General features: G+C 34.4%; 1 protein-coding gene across 2 annotated transcripts in view; it reads right to left on the minus strand.

The window, feature by feature from the left end:
* Smc2 (structural maintenance of chromosomes 2) overlaps positions 1-23,377 on the minus strand; it is a 47,500-nt gene that overhangs the window by 18,705 nt on the left and 5,418 nt on the right. For both annotated transcript variants that reach the window (XM_074051344.1, XM_020155249.2), the window contains 13 exons: positions 22,761-22,799; positions 21,036-21,146; positions 20,803-20,847; positions 19,317-19,550; positions 18,960-19,109; positions 12,632-12,865; positions 10,866-11,025; positions 10,275-10,392; positions 9,516-9,654; positions 8,434-8,553; positions 6,610-6,814; positions 2,988-3,123; positions 1,596-1,720 (listed from right to left, as the gene is read on the minus strand). In XM_074051344.1, the coding sequence (XP_073907445.1) occupies positions 1,596-1,720; positions 2,988-3,123; positions 6,610-6,814; positions 8,434-8,553; positions 9,516-9,654; positions 10,275-10,392; positions 10,866-11,025; positions 12,632-12,865; positions 18,960-19,109; positions 19,317-19,550; positions 20,803-20,847; positions 21,036-21,146; positions 22,761-22,799 (1,816 nt within the window). The remainder of the gene's footprint in view (positions 1-1,595; positions 1,721-2,987; positions 3,124-6,609; positions 6,815-8,433; positions 8,554-9,515; positions 9,655-10,274; positions 10,393-10,865; positions 11,026-12,631; positions 12,866-18,959; positions 19,110-19,316; positions 19,551-20,802; positions 20,848-21,035; positions 21,147-22,760; positions 22,800-23,377) is intronic.

A 23,377-nucleotide genomic window follows, 5' to 3' on the forward strand; every position in this document is an offset into this window, starting at 1 on the left:
AAAGTAGTTAAATGAAGCTAAATTAACAATCATAGATAAAGGTTTTTAATCCAACTGTTTTGGGAAAACAGTACTGGGGACTGAACTGAGTGACACTGTCAGTCCTTCTGTTCTACTTATTTTTCAGATAGGGTTTCACATTTTTGCCAGGGATGCCCTCAAACTGCCATCCTCCTGATCTCTAAATTCACCTTTTAATATAAGAAATGGCTCAGAAATTATAAACTACACTTTAAGAAAAAAATTTTAATTATTATAACTATATTCTAGAAATGGAATACTGAAAAACAAATCCTAGTAAGAGTCATATTTGAATCATCTAAAGACCTGAGAAATTATTTCTAACAGTTTGAAATTGAGTTATATAAACTTTACCTACAATTTACCTAATTTTAAAAAGATCACAGTTGATACGTGTGAGTATATGAGTGTGCTGTATATGCATTATATACATATATATGTGTGGGCCTATGTATCTATATTCACAGTTTTGTTTTGTTTTTTCAGAGTCCTGGGAATTGAACCTAGGACTTCAGGTATGAAAGCACACTGAGTTACATCCCTAGCCCCACAACTTATATTTTTAAAATACATTTATGCTTCCTAAAACCAGAACTGAAAGTACAGCTATTGTATTTTTTTCCATAATTTTAGTTGCCAGAATGCTTACAGTGGTTCTCTGCCCATTTAAGCACATTAGAGGAACCTTCCTCACAGGATAAATATTGTAAGAACATGCCTAAGATGAAGTAAAGAAAATATACTAGAAAATAAAAGAGCAAAAAGGCATGGACATGTCAATGTCAGACATGACATTTACTGTTAAGTGTTAGGACCTAGGTGCAAATATGCCCTGGAAACCATGACTGGACAATTTTCTACACTATTTTTCATTGCACAGCAAAAATAATAGTGGGGAAACAAATGTGTGGATACTGTCCTAATGAATGACAAAAATAAAAACTACCACATACAATTAAATTAAGATTAAAAAAAGGGAAAGACAGCATCGTAAAATTAGGAAGGTAGCCATAAAATAAACTATACTAAACATTAATAACTTTTGTATAACAAAAAATATTATAAACACAGTTAAAAAACAAGTACATAAGCCAAAGAAAATTTGCAATGCATATAATCTACAAGAAATTATAACTCTTAAGTATGAAAACAATGGGAGGAAACACAAACTACAAACAGAAAAAATGGACAAAAACAAAAAAGAAATTCTCAGAAGTAAAAACTCAAAGGTTCAGTAAGCATACAAGATCCCGAATTTCACCAGTGAAAAGGGAAATGCAAATTAAATCCTAATTAAAATGTATTATGTCTTCACAACCACACAATTGGAGAATTTTAGAAGTCTGGAAAGGATTTGAAGAAATGAAAATTTTCACGTCACTGGTAGAAATGAATACTGGAAAAAGTAGATTTTGGTGATAGATAATAGAGATGAAGTTGAGCATATCATAAGACCCAGAAGTCCCACACATGAATTCACCCTGTAGAAATGCTCCCACATGTCTTAAATATAAGTTTTCTAAATGTAAGGTAAAGGAGATCTACCGATAAAGTATAAAATTCTTTAATATTACCAATAGTTTTTTTAAGAGTATCTAATTCTTCTTGTTGCTTATGATATGAGCTTTGTTGGAGCTTGGTTTGTAATAAATCAGCCTCTTCTGTTTTCATCTCCCACTGCTGTTTTAGTTGGCAATACCTTACAAAGAGAGAAGTTTATAACAAATGATGAATTTTTCCTGGTGTTTGAGACATGCATTCAAACTTGAGGCTATTACTCACATACGATATAAGCAATATAAGATGCCAGTAGTCATCAAGAAGTGATGACTCTGAAACTTTTGAGGTATCAACTAAGTTTAAGTCTGATTCGATCATTCAAAGTAAAGACTCAGTGATCAAGACTCATTATACTATTTATAAGTCTTAATTTTAGAAATTATCTTTGAATAAACAAGCTTTCTTACAAATATCCCTCCTCTTAATTATTATCTAAAAGAAAAACTCCACAACCACTATTAACCACAAGAATAAAATTAATTATAACTATTACATAAATACAAAAAATCTGATTATCTACTTAATTCCTATTTACAAATGCTAGTAATAATAATAATGTTCTATGCTTTTAGAAATGTGATTTGGTTTAAGAAGACATAGTATTGACCATAATTATTCTTAATGCATTTTCTTGCAAATCCTTAATTCTACTTTCATTCTGGCTTCTTAGTCACATCTTTGCAAGGTAGTTAACTAACTCAATTACAGTGAAATTTCAAGTTAATATAAATTCACAAGATACCTTTGTCACTAGAAACTCATGAGGTTTGAGGGGAAAATGATACAACTCATAAAACAAACAATTCATAAACACTATCTTGAGTATTATTGCCTGAATCTGTTCTTGACAATAATTTTAACTTCAAATCATTAAAAAAATGTAGAATATAGAAACGTTAAGAAAAAAGTATACTAATTTTCTATATGATGTGAAAACATGGTTTTAGCTGATCCTAACATTTTTATCTTTTTCAAAATCAATTTCCTTTACCTAATCTCAGAGCCACAATTCAATAAGCCACTTCTGGAGAATAAATGTCCCAACATTACTGAACAATATTAATGGTTCTAAGCCAAATATGACTGCAAATAAATTACCTTGAGTTTCCATATACCACAGAAAAATTATTACAACTTTCTCATAGAAAAGATTGGACAGAGTACTTGACCGATTTCCTTTCTTTTTGCTCAATTACATTTTGCTAATTTCTTCTAAACATTGTTTTTATCAGAAAAAAAATGAATAAGTAACAGGTAAGTTATTTACTCATAATTTATTTAGATATTTCAAATAAACCTATTTTCAACTATTTCCTATTATGCAAATTTTTGATGTTTGTGTGTGTACATATATATATATATATATACATAAAAATATATATAGTTTAATCCAATAAAAGTCTTACTTTTCAGCAATATTTTTAAGAGCGGCTAATTCCTCTTCTAGAGCACGAAGCTCATTCTCCTTGATTCTCAGCTCATCCTGAACATCTTTGAGTTCTTGAAACTTAGTTAAAATTGAAGCTGCCTGGGATCGAGCACCTGACAAGAGACAAATTCAGATAGCCTTGCACATTATGCTACATATGCTTATTAAACAATAAAACTCTTTCTAAGGAAATTATACTGAAAATAATTAAATAGCAAATCCATTCGTGAACTTATGAAGGTAAAGAAATCATTCCATCACTTGAAACTTAAAACACATAAGCAATGAGAAACAGTTATAAGTAGATGGAGTAGATTTATTCAAAATAACTACAGTCCTGTGTTTTGGGCCCATTTAAAGGCCCATTTTCCATCTACTGACACTGAGCGTGGACACGTGATTTGCTCTGGCCAATGAAATGGGCAATATACTCTTAGGAAAGCAAGCTTTGAGAGGTAGAACATTTCTTTTCCCTTTGCCATGAAATCATGTTGAAGATAGGAACCACTTCTCTTTCAGACTGAGCTACAAAATAAGAACATTATGAAGCAGAGGCAATGGATCTGCAGTAAATGCAGAGTAATTATGGAATAAACTTGTAAGTGATTAAGAGTTGGGGGGCTGTTACTACATCATAACTTGGCCTAAGCTCTGATACAGCAGAGCAAGTAGAATACAGTGATTTCACATTACTATAGCAGCAACCATAATCATCTGGCATTGAAGCTTCAAGTATTACATTGACAGGAAAACTGCAGTTTTCATGGGAGGATGCCAAGGTCAACTATCATTGCTATTTATTAAAAAGATACATACATTTATTAAAAGATGCTATCTCTTAAGTATAAGCTTTAAAAGTTATTCCATTTCAGATTTAAAAATACTTAGTTTTCTTCCACTTGCAGATACTAGTCACTTTACTGTGTACTGGGGAATATGATACTTGAACACAGAATTTATTTAATTGGCCTAGAATGACATTAAATCACTTTTATCTCAAAAGGCTTAGTACAGCCTTTGGGTTAAAAGCACAAAATTTGAAAGCAGATTGTCTGGGACTAATTTTAATTTTGACACTTACCAGCAAGCTATTAACAACTCTGTATTTTTTTTTTCCTTTGAACCTTTTTTTTTAAAACTGTTTTTATATTTATTCATATGTGTATACAATGTTTGGGCCATCTCTCCTCCCAGCTCCCTCCCCCCTCTTCCCTACGCCCCTCACTTCCAGGCAGAACCTGTTCTGCCCTCTTCTACAATTTTGTTGAAGAGAAAACATAAGAGATAATAAGAAAGACATAGCATTTTTGCTAGTTAGAGGCAGAGACTGCTATACAGACAGATTCCTAGTGTTGCTTTCATACATATGTGTGTTACAACCCACACTGGTTCATCCCTACCAAACCTCTTCACTACTTCCTGGTCACCTTCCCATAGTGGCCTCTGCCAGTTTAAGATTACTATATTTGTTCACCTACAGTGGGTACATCAGCCACATTCAACTTTTAGGTTTCCTTCCCTTTCCCTATTCCTCCCATATGCGTTTTGCCCTTAGTGTGTGACCCAAGTCCAATAATATTACTGCATTTGTTTTAGATCTATAATCTGTATATGAGGGAGAACATATAGCTTTTGGCCTTCTAAGCAGGGTTACACTTAAAATGACATTCTCTAGTTCCATCCATTTATTTGCAAATTTCAAAATTTCATTCTTCTTTGTGGTTAAGTAAAATCTCATTGTGTACAAATACCACATTTTCTTAATCCATTCATCAGCAGTGGGGAATCTTGGCTGTTTCCATAGCTTGGCTATTGTGAATAGCGCTCCAATAAACATGGATGTGCCGGTACCTTTGGAATAACCTGAGTTGCATTCCTTTGGGTATATCCTTAGGAGTGGTTTTGTTGGATCTATGTTTATTTTTTTAAGAAGCTTCCATATTGTTTTGCACAGTGGTTGTACTAGCTTACATTCCCACCAGCAGTGTATGGGGGGTTCCTTTTTCCCCGCAGCCTTACCAACATTTGTTGGTGGTGGTGTTCTTAATGATGGCCATTCTAACAGGAGTGAGGTAGAATCTTAGTGTGGTTTTGATTTGCATTTCCGTTATAGCCAGTGACGGTGAGCATTTTTTTTTCACGTGTTTTTTGGCCATTTGGACTTCTTCCTTTGAAAAAGTTCTGCTTAGTTCAGTTGCCCACTTTTTTTATTAGGTCATTGATTTGGGGGAGCTTAGTTTTTTGAGCTCCCTATATATTCTAGTTATAAGTCCATTGTCTGATGTAGAGCTAGCAAATATCTTCTCTCACTCCATGGGTGGACTCTTCAGTTTAGAGACCATTTCTTTTGTTGTGCAAAAGCTTTTTAATTTCATGTAGTTCCATCTGTCCATCCCTTCTCTTAGTTGCTGGGCTGCTTCAGTTCTACTGAGGAAGTCCTTGCCTATACCTATTGCTTCCAGAACAACTGTATTTTAATCTGTGCAACTATCTATTAGAGATGATAGTAACAAGCCTGCCATAAAGCTGTTATTAATGAGTTATTTAAAGCCCACAGAATAGGTTGTTACAGAATGACAGAAATGTGCTGTTATCTGCACTAATTATCCATTAACCATTTATGATTATTGAGCCAGACCTTGAAAAGCAACTAGTGTAACTGAGGAAACTGAATGTAAAGAGCCACATATAGCTAGTGACTAATACAGTGAACAGCACAGTCTTGGAACACTACCTGTTAGGAGTATTATTTACTATTTGCTATTATAGTATCACTTGACACAGATTTGGAAAATCAATGTGGTAGATATTACAACAAGAATATGATTCTTGATGTGGTAGTGCATCTCCGTAAACTCAGCTACTTGGGTGGAGGAGGTAGAAGGGTCACAGTTTCAGGCCAGCTGGGACAAAGTTAGTTATTAGACCCTATTTGAAAAATGAAGTAAAAGCAAAAAGAATGGGAACATGGCTCAAATGTAGAGCACTTGCCCAGCAAGTGCAAGGCCCTGAGTTCAATCCCAATACCACACACACACAGAAAATCACTGTCTATGAAAAAGGCACCATCTCAAAGGTTTTTATTTTTAATGGGAGCAATAGCAACAATGACATGTGAGTTAAGAGGTTTCCTGAAGAAGTGAATAGTTAGGATAAAAACACACTTAATAATAAAAGAATTTAGCTGTGACTAACTGAGCAAAAAGCATAAAACAAGCAAGAATATTCCATTATCAATACACCAGCAGATGAAATAGCCTGACGGAACAAAAATCCAAAACTAACTGGAAATAGATTTGAGTTGAATAAAAGAAGCTATAGGACTGATTGAGTTCTTATGGACTATAATACTGACTATTTTCTCATTATTAACTATCTAGTTAATAATGAGAAAATATACATGCTGGCTATTCAAAGTCATATCCAAATCTTACATTTAACTAATGGTACAGACCTATGCCTTTGACCTGAAATGTAAAACCTGGGCTCCAATCCTGTTTCTAATAAAAATTATGAATAAAACTCTTAAATCATCCCAGCTCCATTATTTCCCATTTTAAAAAGAATCAGAATTGTGAAGACAAAAAAACAAAACTCACCTCCACTCAATGTTCCATGAGGATCAAATACATCACCTCCTAAAGTTACAGTTCTAGTCATTATCCTTTTATCAAAGGCCACTTTTTTGGCATTATCCATACTGTCACAAACAAATGTTGTTCCAAAGACAAATTCCATCGCTTTCTGAAGTTCTGGTTTGTATTCAACCAGGGAAAGAGCCACATGAACATTGTTAGGACCAACCTGCGGGAACAACAGATGTGCCGTAGTACACATGACTTCCTCTCCTTTGAAACATTATCTCATAAACCAGTGACGTTTATGTAATATTTGCCTAGTATTAAAATTTTTCTGAACTTATCTAAAAGCTTTGTAAAATTTAAAGTTTCAGAGAAAATTATAGGCTTAAACACTCAAAGATCTATTGCTAAGCAAAATATTTAGCTAAAAAAACCAGGCATTTTGAGTTTCTGTGAAAGAACTAATACCAAGTTCCTAAATCTAAAATGGACTATGTAAACACAGCTTTCTTAATTACAGTAATTCCCAGATGATAATTATGCAAAGTGTCTTAATTATTAGTAGTTTGTTCCACAGTGAATACTATTTTATTCAAACTAAAGATAAAAGTTCAGCCATCTGCCAAACATAGAAATAAAAACACAACCATACCCGAAATAGCAAAAAAGAACAGAGAAAGTCCTCAGTCTTTTACTTTGATCCAACCGCCTCTTTCCGATCTTTGTTTATAGAATGTCTTTCTGTGATTATCTTTTTAGAAAAATTAATCATCCCTATGGAACTTAGTAGCATCTGCAATCACAACTCTATGCAACACGGTTCAATTTTGTTCTTAGAGATAGCAGTTATCATTAAACAGGTCTGGCTACAAAATCTGAGAGAAGAATTTTTGCCCTTACTTGAAATCCCAATTTACTTACACTGGGACTTGACCTACAGCTGAAGTAACTTGCTGAACTTCTTCACCAAAGTTGATTTTTTTCAAGTAAAGGGTACCAAACAAAAAGTCACTATTTTTCCATTATTCTTCATTCACCCTTCCTCTCCTGATTATACACAGTATACTTATTAATTCAACAGTAGTTTGAAGTCATTTTGATTGAAAACTTCTCAATTTCAATAAGGACAGTGGGTATCAACCCAATTACAAATGCTATTTCTATGTTTTATACAACTGTCTTTTCACACACCTGGAATGCCTTTTCAATATCAAACTAATTTTGCTAGTAAGTGTTATTATTAGCTTCATGTTTTTATCAACTAGTACACAGTCCACAATAGCTTTTTAAATGTTACTTCCTTATACACTTCTATTTTCTTACTAGTAGGCAACCACTATACATTCTCCTTAGCATTTGACTAGGATTCCAGTCATCTGGAATGTGTGCTCACAGGGTGAATAGCAATCTAGAAGAGCTCTAATAAATAAGTACCTCTGAAACACTGATGGATGGCTTTCTATAATGTTTGTCATTGTGGGAAATTAAGTGTGCCTGGTATTAAAAAAAACCTTGAAAGTTCTAGATATTTATCTGTAAACTCAATTCTAACTTCAGAAATAAGAAATGTAATTTTCACTGTCACTTAATAGTTACGTGACTTGATTTAAGGTTGAAGACATTCTAATACCATTCAAAGGGAATTCTAATATTCCAATACTTCTATTCGCTTGCCATGTAATTACAGAAGAGGCAACCCTACGTTTATTTTATCTTCATTCTTTTGAATGTAACAAAATTAAAAATTGTGTGATTCTGCATGGTTATGTCCCATAAAGTCAGTATCTTCTAATATAAAAAAAATTATATAGATTAAATGCTTAAATAAGACAAAAGACTTACAAGATTTTGAGCAACCTTCAGCGTTTCTGGAGCAATACACCTGGCTGAAATTTTATTAAGTGGAATTATAGTGTAACGACGCTTCAATTCCCCTTTCTCTAGTAGTTTCTTTCCAGTAACCTAAAATATGAATTCAAAATTTAAAAAATTATTAATGATGACAGAACTCATTAAAATGGAAAGTATGAAAGTTTAGGAATCCATATTAAATAAATGTTTAGTGCATTCTATCCCAAACAACCAAAAGTTTAAGAATGTACACAATAGATTATTACTTACACTTAGAAAGGGCAGATGCTGGTATTTGTGACAACATGAATCAACTGGAAAAATATTTATGCTAAGTGACAAGCAAGACACAAAGCAAAATATTGCATGATATCACGTACATGCAGAATAGTAAGAAGAAAAATTTTTAAAGAAACAGAGAACAAAGGGTTACCAGGACAGGGCAGTGGGAAGAATGGATAGGGGTAGTACAATGGTAGACAACTACAGTTAGGCAGAATAATTAAGTTTAGAGATATGATGGACAGCATGAGAACTATTAATTAATTATATTGTATTATACATTGAAAATCTGTTAACAGAATAGATTGCAGGTGCTCTTACTATCAAAGTCAGGGGGAAACAGCATGAAAGGTGAAGGCTGTAAGTTCAACTACAATAATCATTTCTTATTTAGTACTGTATACCATTAATATATAAAATTAAAATAAAAACAAGACACAAATAAAAGGCCCAGGAAGTAAATTTGGTAACGGACAATGTAGCATTCATGTGAGTAAGAACATTCCACCGTGGGAAATCAAGAAATATAGACATTAAATTGGATGTTACTTTGATGGGAGGACTTACACTAAAAACAAGTTATTGTTACAAATTTAAAAAAATAAACACTTGCACAGCAAAAAACAAAATAAATCTTTGGGATAAAGTTCCAAAAAATTATTAAATGAATGGTTTTATCGTGTAAGTGAATTGGGAGACCTGCAAACATTAAGAAAGCACCCAATTCTTATAGTAGCACACTGTTTTAAAGTGAGAAACATTAACTCTAACCTTACATAAAATCAACTTACCTCTGTGTCCACTACAACATTGTAGAGTCGCTCCCCAGCCACCAATTCTAAAGCTGTGGTTGCACAAGTGTCTTTCACACTAATCAAAGATGCTACAAGTCCTTTCACACAGTTCCTATTCCAATTCTTCTCTGGATCTCTGAAATAGAAAAATTGAGAAAATGAGTCTTAGATAAGAAAATGGAGAAAGTTATTCTTTCCTATTCAAGAGCTCTTTTGGACATGTTCAACTGACATGAAGGCAAGAGATTCACAGTTTTACTAAAAGCAAAATTTAAACATTTCAATTCCAGATCACTAGTCAGCTAATGTTTTCTAATCAATTAAGTGATCTTTTCAGTAAGTTTTTCATGTAACAAAAACATCTTTGATAGTCTAATCGCTGTAATTCACATGATTACTGTTAAGTATGCCATAAAACACTCATATAGCAAAACAAATCTGAAGATGTAAATGTAGATATTTAACAGTAATGATGGAATAACTTTAATGATTCTTTAACTGAAATTAAATTCCTCTCATTTTGGTTTTAAGATTAGTGACATTAGCAGCTATTAAATTTTGCAAGAATTCCTCTTATCGGCATTTAAAATACTTCAATAACTGTTTAAGGAAAAAAACACCTATTAAAGAAAAGCAATTTAAAAGAATTTTCATACAAAAATTGTGGTGTCAAACAACATTCAGATTATCTTCCATCCTAAGTAAAAACATATCTTAGCTATTACTATGTTAAAATACAAGGTTTAAATCTCTTACTTGTATGCAAATCGAAGATTGGGAAATCTGGCCAAGAGAGCTTCATATGTTTCTTTCAACCTACTAATATCATGGGTCAGCTGCCTGCGCTTTTCCAAAAGGCTTTCCTCCTTATTTTCTGAGGAGGAAATCATAGGCAAAATGAAATCAAGTTTTAAAACTGCAACAGGATCAAAGAAAATGTAAGTAACCCCTATTTCTAAAGCATTCCTAGAAGCAAAATATAAATTTCTGGTAAATATTAAATAAAAAAGCATGCTTCAAGTTTCTATCAATTGCCAAGTAGACATATTAACCACAACTACACAATTTTCATTACAAATAACATACGTATTTAATGCCTATTAATGCAAAAATGTAAAATGGCATTTCCTGTGGTTTCAAATAAAAGAAGCAGGAAAATCTCAATGCTGAATTCTCAAACATTCAAAGAGCAGATTTATACTTAAGACATTTTTGTGATTGCATTTACAAACACTTCTTGTATTAATGCCCATTAACAGGATGAAAAATTTGTACTTGTTTATTTCCTTTTAGTCTCTATCAAAAACCACTATCACCTAATGATTTATCCTGTCTTTAAGGGCAAACCTTCATAATTTAGTTTCTTCATTTCAGTTTCAAGTTTTTCTTTGAGTCTTTTTACAGCTTCTAAAGCTTCTTTATCCTTCCTGTAGCCACTGTCCATCTTCTTAACTTCTGCTTGTTTATTCTTTAATTCCTGTTGGGCATGTTTCAATTTCATTTGAGCCTGTGAAGGAAAATGTAACAGACTATATGAGGCAGATAGTGCTCATAATTAAATGGTCACATGTTTAGATTGGTCTAAATAAGAAACCTCAGCCTTGAAAATGTAACTGATTCACTGGATTAATATTGCAAAAGATCTCTCAATTCCCAGTATTTCCTCCTCCAAAAGCCTTCAGACTATAAACAAATGCATGATTAATGTACATCATTAAATAATTTAGAACATGTTTGTATTTTTAATATTTATAAGATATAACATTAACATTAACAGAGTTTTAAAAAAATCTCTCAAAGAATAACACAGTTCCCTTCCTTTTCATTGCAGTATTCACATATGTATTTGTGCTTCTTTCTTTGGGAGTACTGTTTAGCAACACTGGAGAAGCTACACTGAATGATGAAGAATAAGAAAATAGAAAAGGAAAACTAAATTGACAGAGAAATTTAAATCCTAGAAGTCTGATATTTAAATGCTAGAACTTCTGAGCTTCAGGAATCTGAAGTTTATATAAGTGAATGCTGCTTCCTAAAGCCATGTTTATATTTTGTAACCTAAGACCTAGATTGAGATATTCTCTATATAACTGAATGATAGATTTTTCTCAAATTCTCTCATACATAAGTTAACAGAAAAACAAAGCAATTTAAAGTTTCACTGTGGAGTTCTTCAAATATATACTAGCAGAAAAACATGAGTAATGATTGGTGTGGTGGTACAATCTGTAATACCAGTTATTTCAGAGGTGAAGGCAGGAGGATCCTGAACCTGAGGCCAGCCCAGGAAAAATGCAGAAGAACCCTGTCTGAAAGACAGATAAAAACAGACGGGCTGGGTGGTGGAGAGGATGCATAGCCCAAGTATTAGAGCACTTGCCTAGCACATGTGACACTCTGTGTTCAAGCCCCAGTACTGAAAAACAAACAAAAAAAACTGAAAAGGATTAACAAAAACCATGAGTAGGATTAACAAACACACAAACCTTTCCGTGTATATGTTTTGAAAACTGAGTCTTCCATAAACAAGAGCAAAACAACCTATATATGTATGTTTATATATATTGTTACAACCTACAATACTATCTAAATGAATTTGAGAACCGTTAATAGATGGACAAGACTGAAACTACGACATCACAGTAGTAAGACCAAATACTGGAATGTGCACAATAAACCTGTGGTAGATATATGTCTATATGGATGGTGTAAAGTTTCAAAAATATACTTTTAAGAATTAGAAATGGTAGGCAAGGAATAAAAACAACAATTTTATTTTCCTGTTAAAGCTTAAGCCCTCAACTTTACGATGTCAATAAAACAGGTAACAGCCAAAAAGAATGAGAATTGGCTAGCCTCCAATATTGCAAACATTACTACACTTACAAATTGAATTATGATAATATATGTTTTATAGCATCTTGACAATCTGACATCAATATTTATTAATCAACATATTTGAATCTTTCTATATAAGGCACTAGAGTGGCAGAATGAGATTAACAAATTCCCTAATGTGTTTGAACTAATTATTTTCAACATTTAACAATTGCCAAAGGATAACATGAAAAGCAGGCTCTTAAAGAAAGTAATGGCTTAGTGTCTGTCTTTACCTGTTTGGCCTCTGTCTGAGCTTTACTTATTTCATTCTTACAGGCTATCATCTGACCAGCCAGAGTTGCTTCTGCTCCATCTTCATTGCTGGACAAGCCAGCAGAAACAGCGTTGAAATGCTGCTGTGCAGCAGCCAAAGCTTCAGCATCTCTACTACTTGCTTCTTGAAGGCTATGCAGTCCATCTGTTATCTTTTTAACTTCTTTCTCCTTTGCTGTTAAAGTCTTACAGTCCTTTAAGAAGAAATTCCAAATTGGAAAATATTACATTTTACAAAAAACATCCATTTTCTTATACACATATATCCATACGTCTTAAATTTCATTGCAATTTGAAGTGGCCATTATAAGGAAAATAATTCAACCATGATAACTTTAAACACTGAATTTCTCTTTAAAATTCAGTGTTTTGGGGATATAACTCATATACCACACCTGAAATATTTTCATTCCATGTGTGATAGTAAAACCCAGGAGATAATGTGCTTAAAAAAACAAATCCTGCATATTTAAACAAACCACATGAAGAAGCTAAAAACAAGTTTGTAAATCTATAAAGCTGAAACAACAGCCACCTTACACTAAGTTTAAATGCAGTGATTTTAGAATTTAAGAGCATGCATATGAAAATATTTTAAGAAGAATTAAGGGACATAAGATCTAAATAGCGAATATTGTGGAAAAGTACTGCTAATACTTAACATCTTTTCAACAATAATAACCAGATATCTAACACTGTACAAGACACCAGTAGCGAAAAGTTTTAAAAATTCAATCATCTTATTTACATGACAGTGACTGGAAATTCTGGACCATTTGATTAGCTCATGATTCACCAAATATTTACTAGGTACTGTTCAAGACACAAGGAACCCATTCTAGGATGGAAGACATGATAAACAAATACATAAAGCAAGGTCAAGGGACAGAAAGTGATGGGAACTGTTATTTTAAGAATAAAGGAAAACCTTTGTGAGATGACATTTGAACAGAAGTCAGGATGAAAAGCAACAAACAAGCAAATAGCTGGCACTGTACTTGTCAAGCCCTGGGGAACATGGTTAGGTATTTGAGGAACTATGGTTGGACCAGTGAGATAACATAAGGAGGAGCCAGGAATTATAACATGAAACATGTTGCAGGCTATGATAATCTTTTGATTTAATTATACACATGAATTGAAACCATTGAAGGACTTTAAGCACAGAAGTGATGTGATACAATTTAAATTCATCTTCTGTAAAGAGCAAATTTTAAGAGTAAATAAAAATAGGGCAACTAAGAAGGACAGTATTGCAGTAGCCCTCACACAGGTGATGGCTTGAATGAGGCTGGCAATGAATCAAACTTTATTTGTGATAAAATGTGGCTATATTCTGTATATTATTTTAAAGTCAATAGAATTTGCTGATGGACTTGATACAGAATTTGAGAGAAAAAGGGGAATCTAGAAAGATGCTAGGATTTCTGGTAACTGGTGGTGCTGTTTACTGGCAAATGCAAAATTTAGTACACAGTAAAATTAATGTAGATTTGGATAGGTGGGGAAAGTTTATAAATTCCACTATGGATATGTTAAGTTTCATACTTTTTGTTAGCTCTCTAGTTAAATAGCCCATGCTCTGTTCCAGTCCTCCCCAAGGAATAAAATATCACTCACATCACTCTGGGGTGTTAAGTCCTAGGCTAAACTGGTTTCTGGAGTCCTACTTCAAGTCAAGTAGGGCATACACATGTGAGACTCCATCTGTCCACAACAGCCTTTCCTGAGCCTAGTAGAGTGACCCAGCATGAATTATTTGCTTCTATTGTCAATTACTGCCTATCTGTAAGTAATAAATCTGCTATATAAATGTATGACTGCTTAATCTATTGAACATAGACAAGTTGGTAAACAGTGTATAGTAAATGTGCTTCACAAAACTGGCACGGTGAATAGGGTCCAGTCTGGCATATTTACAAAGTCAGAGTGGCCTTACCCTCCCAATCCCCCCACCCCCCACACCACCTCGCAGTTCAGAGGACAGATGTAAGCCTCAGGGGGTTCAGGAGGTGAACATGCAGCAGGATGTTTTATGGGGAAGGAAGCCTAAGAGACAGGTCATTCTCTCATGCATGTGAATGCATGGGTAGTAGAAAGAAATGTAGAAATGAGAGGTTTCAGCACACAATACCCCAGTTTTGGGACACCTCTATAATTCTCAATCCAATTGCCAGAGACCTCAGGAAGTGGGCAGTTGGACACATAGGCATTTAAGAAGGAACCAACATATTTAACACAGGCCTTTACAGAAATGAGACAGTATCTAGAGTACAGATTTGGAGAAAGGCCAGGAAAATCATACACAGTCTGGCTGAAGTGTTTGTTTGATAAAGGAACCACGTGGATCCAAGTGTGTGTGGGACTAAGGCATCTACATCCTCACTGGAAGACAATGCCCTATACACGCCTGTCAAGATGACAGGGAAAAAGAGGGAAATTTACCCTGTGGGGCCATTTTGGGTGTTGGCGACTACGGCTCCCACTTCTAAGTATATTACTTGCATTAACATTTTGGCTGCTCATGGCACAGAACATCACCAACACCTGAGAGGATATGTTCCCTTATAGCTAACAAGTCATAGCAGTGGAGCATATTTTCTTCTGCCTACCACCCAAACTACCTAAGGCCAAGTAGCTAATTCAACAAAAACATTACTATATACTAAGGAAAATATGGCATAACTTTATTAACTAAAAGCCTGCTACAGATTAAAACGTTACAAACCATCCTGTTACAATGCACCCACCTAGTATGGCTGGTCAAAAAGGTCTTTAGGGCATGGAGACTAAGTGGACCAAAACGAGCTAAATGCCAAAGCCACCTGGAAAAGAAGTCAAGGAAATATCCCAGACACAGTCAAACAAAACTGTTCACCCTAGTGACACATACTAATAAAAGGGAAGTCCAATAGCTGGTAGACTTTTTGGGTACCAGCACAGCATGTATCTCACATGGGTGTTCTTTTGACCTCCTTAAAGTTGCTAATTTTGAAGAGGGCTGTTTCTAAGTAGCAGGCCTGGGAAGTCACTCAACAAATCCTGGCACCATCACTGTTTTTAACACCTTTAGAGCCTGACAGCTTGATGGAACTACAGGTGTCTTCAACCTCCATACATGCTGATTGGGGTCTGTGGCAACAGAAAACTGCTGCTGAGGTATACTAGTCTCTGATTTTGGACATGTAAGGTGTTTAAGGCAGACACCAGATTTACCTGTTTTGAATGGGTATTTCCTTGTTTCTAATGTACCCTGGTACAGACTGAGCATCTTAAAGCTGGAGCACTGTATGACTGAGAACTTAACTGCCAATTCTTACTTGGGTGCTTATAAACTTCACCAATAAATTTAGGCAGGCTCAGTATTCTTATCAAATGGATTATATATTCAAGATTGGGCCCAGCAGGCTCCCTGAATAAATGGCTACCTTACCAGAAGAGAGGGAGTAATTCCCAGAAGAGACTTTGGCTTCCTCTCTGGCGACCTGGAGCCTATGTTTTGGAGATATGCCTACTAACAGTATGGTATGGAGGATCTATAAAACAAAGAAGTTGTCTACCAGAGAGCAACAAACATCATGCCAAAGGATGGCCATTTTTGACATGGAATACGATGGATTTTCTGGATACCCTCTTATTCACTTAGGAAGTGACTTCATAAGCCAACTTGAAACAACTGCAGGACATCAAGATGGCCTGCCAGCGAGCAAGTCACTGAACTAAGTCAATATGAATACTTCAGCACAAGAGAAACATGGCACTGCAGTACATGTTGAGAAATACTGAACTTAGTGGTAGTGAAAGTGGGGACCAGACAGGCAGCATCTGATTAGGATGCACCTGTAAAATCCTACTCCATTTTCTCAACTATTCTTTAGCATCTACAAGAATCCCAATATTTGAGTTATCAGTGTTTCTAGATTTCCCAGCCCTCCTTTCTCCCTTTAGAATACAGGGGTCATTTACAGATCAGGCTGCCATAGTATCCCAGATAGGGTCTCCTAACTCTAATCTGGAGATGCTCTCTCCAGGTATATCCCCTCCATAGGATTCCACAGAGGTAAGGGATAGGATCAAGGAACACCTAAGTGCTAGGAACCCTCTAACAAGGCCAAGCACATCTGGTCCTTGCAGTTGAGTGGGTGATGTTATCAGACATGTCAAGTCTGTACATCATATGCTCTCCCTACTGGACTGGACAACTGAGGCTGATAGATCTGGGTAAAGTCACATGAACAATGGATGTCTACAGAGGGACAGAGACACATACTTGATCACTATGCAACTCATATCAATCCCTACCAAACAGTCAGGAAATACCTAAGACCCTGGGGACTAGGGGTTATTAAAATGCTTTTTCTGTAAGCATGTAGCAGCAGAGAAGTGGAAACAATTCCTAAGTTGTGGCCATTGCAGGTACTTAAGAAAAGTTTCAATATGCCACGTCAGATCTCATTCTGTCACAAACCATCTAGTCCTACCAGTAGTAAACTATATCAGCAATTGTAACTCCTCAGTGTATACCAAGAGACCTTATGCCCTGGTTTACTAAGACAGTCTATGGTCCATGTCTCAGAGAAGGGAGCCAGAAAAGCCCTGGTTTAACTTAACTGACACTGTGGCAAATGTCACAATTAATAAAACCTTGAGCACAATGTATATCAGCTGTGGTGATGAGAACAGGACAGAGGACTGGTGCTGTATGGGAGTTTCATGAAGAACTCTGTATGAAGAAAAATGAACTCTATATAACTATACCATTGAAGACGTGTATTGGCAAGTGCCAATGTCTTCATACCTATAAATGGGTCACTGAACAATAACATAGGGTGCTATGTGCATCCAAGAGCTACAGCTTTCTCTGTGGGCAGTCTAGGTGTAACCTAAATATGGGATGGGCAATGGCATACCTGGAAAGCTGACAGATAGTGGAATTCTGTACACTGGGTATGCTGTATCATTAGATCTCACCCCTAGAAAGAAAAGCTACTATTGGATCAAGAGCCTAAAGCAGTAGGCCAGGCTTACTAGGGACCTACCAGAAGATATAAATGACTCTAGATTTATGTTCTTTATGCGATCTCTGAAATCATACATAGGAGCCACTGCTCATGAGAAAACAGCAGATACTGCTTTCACCAAAACATTGTTTGCAAGTCCAGGAGATATCCCCTGACTCCCCCTAACAGGTTTGAGAAAAAAACAACTACGCTAAACGTTCTGTTGCCCAAATGGAAGGAGTATGTATGACTGTCAACACCTTCTGTACCTGCTGTACCTGCACTTCCATGGGCTCCCCTCACTTACCGTATATTCATTTACCTGCGTGAGACTAAATACTTGACTCTTGTGACTGTGGATTACTTCTACTTACCACCTCTTGTGACAGCTACCCTCCTCTAACTGTACCTTAGCTCCTATCCTACTCACCTCTGAAGAACCTTGTTTTTAACAACTCTCTCATTTGTATTTTCTGAACCACAAATATTGCCTTTCCAACTATATTTTTCCATTGATATACATAATGCTATTTATTCCATGTAAAATCAAGCCAAAAACAATGTTCTACATTACCCTTCAGTTAGTTCCTTCTTTATTCTAAACACACTCTACGGAGGATCTCATGATCACTTCTTGAAGTATTTTTGAGTTGGTCTCTAGGACAACTTATTGGCATACCCTCTCTATCTTCTTACTCATTCTTCCTCATTTCCCTTATCTTCTACATGATGAATTACTGTAGCACTCAATCTTTCCTCCTTTTACATGTCACTGATAAATTCAGTCTCATGAATTCAAGCATCACCTATAAACTGATGACCCCCCCATCTGTATTTTTAGCCTGTATTTAATATTCACATATTTAGCTATTAATCAATATCATGACTCAAGGTGTCTCGATAGGCACCTTAAGCCTATTACGTTCACACTGTACTTTTTACTTTCCCTACTGAAATCTGTTATTCCTAATGCTTTACTTTAGCTAACAGTAACCCCATACTTCAATAGCTACACAGTTTAAAACTCCAAACTATACCCTAATTCTCCTAAACTCCTAATGTCCCTACTTTATTTTTCTCCTCACCAATTATCACTGTATAACGTGTCATATACTTTATACTTACTCATTTTCTTTTTTATTTCCCTGACTGAACTCACAAGGCAGACTTTATTTTCTACTGCTCCAGACTAAACAATTATATTTAGTCCATAGCAGATTCTCACTAAACATTAACAGAATAGATAAATGTACTGGTGGAAATTAAGTTAAGGTTCTTATTTGCTTACCTCAACCATATTCTTTTCCAGCTCTTTGCGTTTACCTTCTTCACTTGCCAGGTTTTTCTTCTTGAGGTCAAATGCACTTTGAGACTTAGTATTAACTCGCTGAGCCTCTGCAAGAGCATCTTCCAAAGATCGGAGTATGCCTCCAATTTCCTATAATTAAACACACATAACTCAAATTACTTAAAATCTGTTTGGGTTTTAATTTTCTTTTATAGTTTCTATACATTTAGCTTTTATGATCTATTTAACTGTCCAACATTAAAAGTAAAAAATTAGTATGGAAAACAATGCCCAGTGAATTCTAAATAGTTATTTTGTATTTTTCCCACAAACTACATATCTGTTTTATGTTCTGACCTTATCTTTTCTTTTTTCCAACTCTTCTATTTCATGACTAAGTGCCTTTATTTTTTTATCATTGTCAGACAATTCCTCTTGAAGCTTTACAACTTTATCCTGCATTTCTTTTAACTCCTCAGCTGAACGTTCTTTGGTATCTTCAGCCAGCAAAAACTGATAAGCTATATACAAACGACTCAAATGTTCTATTTCTCTCATTACTTTTTGGTACTCCAAATAGGAAGATCTTTCCTGAAAAAGAAGTCAAAGTAAATTACTCAAAAATTTATACTTTTATATAAAGTTAGAATCAAGCTATAGCACCGTATCAAATTTCCCTTTATATGATGTAACAGATTTTTTTCTTAAGTGACCTTGTCATTTAAAATTTTTGGAAACTTTTAATAACATGGCTTTTTAGAAAGCAATGTACCACAATGAAAGAAAACTATGTGGCTTTTCTTATCACAGTTGGGATTAACAAGGAATTGTGGCCCTAAGGTGCAAAAACTAGTGATAATAAGGAGTCTATGAAGACAATTCACACACCAACAAGTGTTATACCATAATCTATTTTGTAGTAGTATTACTATGATGCCTACCTACCATTCTTTCAAGCATTCTTACAAGCACTTTTTCACATATAATTAAAGTTGATTCACATAAGGATCTATTGAAACAGACAAAGTAACAACTAAAATTCCTAGTTTGCAGATGAAGAAACAAAGTCAGAATGGTTAAATGACCTGTCCATGTAACCAGATTTAGACAGAATGTGGCAAAATCAGGTATAAAGGCTAAGTTCAACCTCCTGATCTAGTGTTTTGTATTTAATCATGCATGTAAGAGAGAGTATCTTAAAGGTCAAAATTTGTCAGCTCTTCCAGTATCGTCTACACTACAATATAGGTTCAGAAGACTGCTTTGAGTAGTAGCAAATTTGAATGAGCATTTAATAAATTCCTAAGTGGACACCTTTTAAAACAATGTGTTTATATATGCATTCTTTCAATGAAACATTGCCAAGTTTAATGATGCATGGAGCTGCAAATATTACAGATAAAAAAAACCTGTTTCAATGTTTTTAGCATACAAGTACCCTGACAGAAATAGGTGTGGGGGTAGCCACCATTACCTTAGAAGTAATCTAACTCTATCAATGAGCATCACTAAGAATAGAGTATCTTTAAGAAATTTTGTTCCAGTCAATTCTAATTATCAAGGAAAATAAGACTTGCTTCTCTTCAACAGTCTTAAAAATTCAGTATATCATTTCCTGAAATTATGAAGACTAGTCTCTAAACTCACAACTTAAAAATACATATCCTCTGCAAGCAGAAGACTGAGTTATGGCAGAACAATGAGAACTTATTTTATCTCAGAGAAAAATCCCCAAGAAATAGTATATGCTTCATCTCTATTTGCCATTTATACACCATTTATTTATACACCACCATTTTTGAAAGTCATCCTAACTAGATGTCATTACATATATGGTATATACCTCTTTTAATTTCTGAATAGTTGGAGTAATCTCTTCTTCAAGTATCTGGAAAATAAAGGAAAACCAATATTTTTAGTATGTTAAGCATATTAAAAAAAAAAAAAAGAACTGTAAAAAGACAAGTAACATGGAAGATTAGAAAACTGAACCAAGAGAAAGAAATTTTTCCTCTTTACATCAGAAACTCCAAAAGCAAAATTATACTCTTCTCCAAAATTTTTTAATTTAATTACCGTCTTAATTTCTTTCAGTTTAGCTTCCTTTTTTTCTATAGTTTTCTGGGCTGCTATTTTTTTGTATTCGTACATCCTGGTTCCAGCTGCTTCTTCTATCATGGATAAAATCTGGAATGACAATTATATTGTCTTAAGAATCTAAGACAATGTGTCTCAATGGAATAAGTATCACTGCTATATTGACCTCACTTAAAGCTTCCCAAATAGCCTCCCAAACACCATAAAAGTTAAACAGATAAAAATCCGTATGTTGAAGATAATAGAATGCAATGCACTGTAAGCTGTTGTTGGATAATAGGGGAGCAGGGCAAATAAAGAAAGAAAAAGTAATGGGGGGCGTTTAATGTGATTAAAGCAGTATGTATATATGTCAACATGCTAAGGCAAAAACCCCCTTGGGCCATCAATACACACTGTAAAAAGGAAATGAAGAACAGGAAGATAAAACAGCTCCTTTCCAGGAGTGGGTACCAGTGGGAGGACATAAGAAAAGGGTGAAAGAGGGTGAATATAGTGGATATATTTGTTGTCATGAAAATGGAATAATGAAACTTTTGAAAGTGTTCTAAGAATGGGTAGAAATGTGACAAGGGAGAACGATGTAGAGGGTGAATCTAATTAATACATATTGTAAGCACATATGTAAGCTAATTAATATATATTGTAAGCACATAAGTCACAATGTGTCTTCCTGTAAAACTATTATATGCTAATAAAAAAATCCACATGTTAACCATATCCCATACATTCAAGAAACATTTCTGGCAATACTTCTAATCTAAAATCAAGCATTTTGCTACGTGGTCTCCAAAATATATCTCTTCTAAAATTAAAGCCAATGATTCCTTCCATTTTCCTTCAAATCCAAATCTAAAAAGAGTAAAGAAAAGGCTGCCCCATTCAGCTTTTACTTTGGAACTTTCTACTTAAAATTCTTTCAAGGTAAATTTTAGTCATTGTATGCCAATAAGACTGAAGCATGGCATAATGTTAGCCTGCCAACTTGGGCAAGTAACTTCATTTTCTCTATGCCTCAGTCTCTTCACTACAGTAATGATAATATCACTGCTAAGAATTAAAGTAATTCAAGTGAAAATGTGAAATATTAATCAATAATAATTTTGTATCAGATGAGCAGTTTTGTCAGCCCTCTTTTCTGAGAAGCTTCTACTCACCTATCTCAAGACGATTATTTATTTTCTGGAACCCACATGATGTCTATGTATTTGCCACGTTTCAAATGAGAAATTTCTAAGATGTTAACCAAAGAATATAAACATGACCTCATTCAAAAAGAGTAGTACTATCTATCAGTATTTTTAGCTCTTCTCAATAGGTACATCTAAAGAGCCTTTGTTCATGTGAAAAAATATTCATTTCTTCATACTAACTACTTTCAAGGTAGTTCCAAGAGAAACTTAAGTCCTAATGACCCCATAAACTATTGTATGAAACAAACCAATTTCACATAAATCTCTTTGTCAGATTTTTCTGTTGGATTAATCATGATAATGGAGCACAAGTTGAGCAAGACTGCTTTATACAGTCAAAATCTCTTTTTTACACTGGACAGTGTTAAATATTAAGCTATTTTCTATTTTCTTTGCTCTTAATGTTTTCAAGGATTTTAATGAAAGAAACTATTTTAAAAAACTGATGGCTTCAAAGATTAAAAGAGAATCTATAATCATTATTTTTACTGCCTGTAAATAGCATTCTTACCTCTGGAGGCTTCATATTTAATACTTTTGTAATTCGACCCTGAAAATAAAAAAGCAAACTTTCTGTAAAGATAACAAATTATAGAAAATATAGCCCAAAGGTATTCATCCTTTATGTTCATGGAAGCTGTTGTAGCTTACTTATTAGTGACACAAAGTTATTAAATGATACAAATGAGATTATTTACTAGATGAAACAAAATTAACTCATACTATACTTTTGAGATAGTTAATATTAAACATGTAAAAGTACCCTCTCTAAAATGAAGAAATGCGAATGTAAATTTTATTATAATTAGTATACATTTGATTTTTTGATAGCTTTCTGAGATAATTTCACAAAACAGATGACATACATCTAGGCCTCAAATAGAACATTTTATTTCAATGCCAGAAAATCATCAAATTCATTCATTATCAAAACAAAAACACAAACCTATACAACCAGGCCACAGAGAATCATACTGGCTAGGAAGCAGATGTATTTGAAAGTAAATATTCAGCTTTGAAGCTAGGATATATTAAATATGTATTTATTTGGTCAGCTAAGTTTGAATGTGGCCCTCAAAATTAGTGTCAGAAACCCAATCCCTAATGCAACAGTTTCGGAAGGCAGGA

This window comes from Castor canadensis, chromosome 13, assembly GCF_047511655.1.
Source record: "Castor canadensis chromosome 13, mCasCan1.hap1v2, whole genome shotgun sequence".
NCBI classification, from domain to species: Eukaryota; Metazoa; Chordata; class Mammalia; order Rodentia; family Castoridae; genus Castor; species Castor canadensis.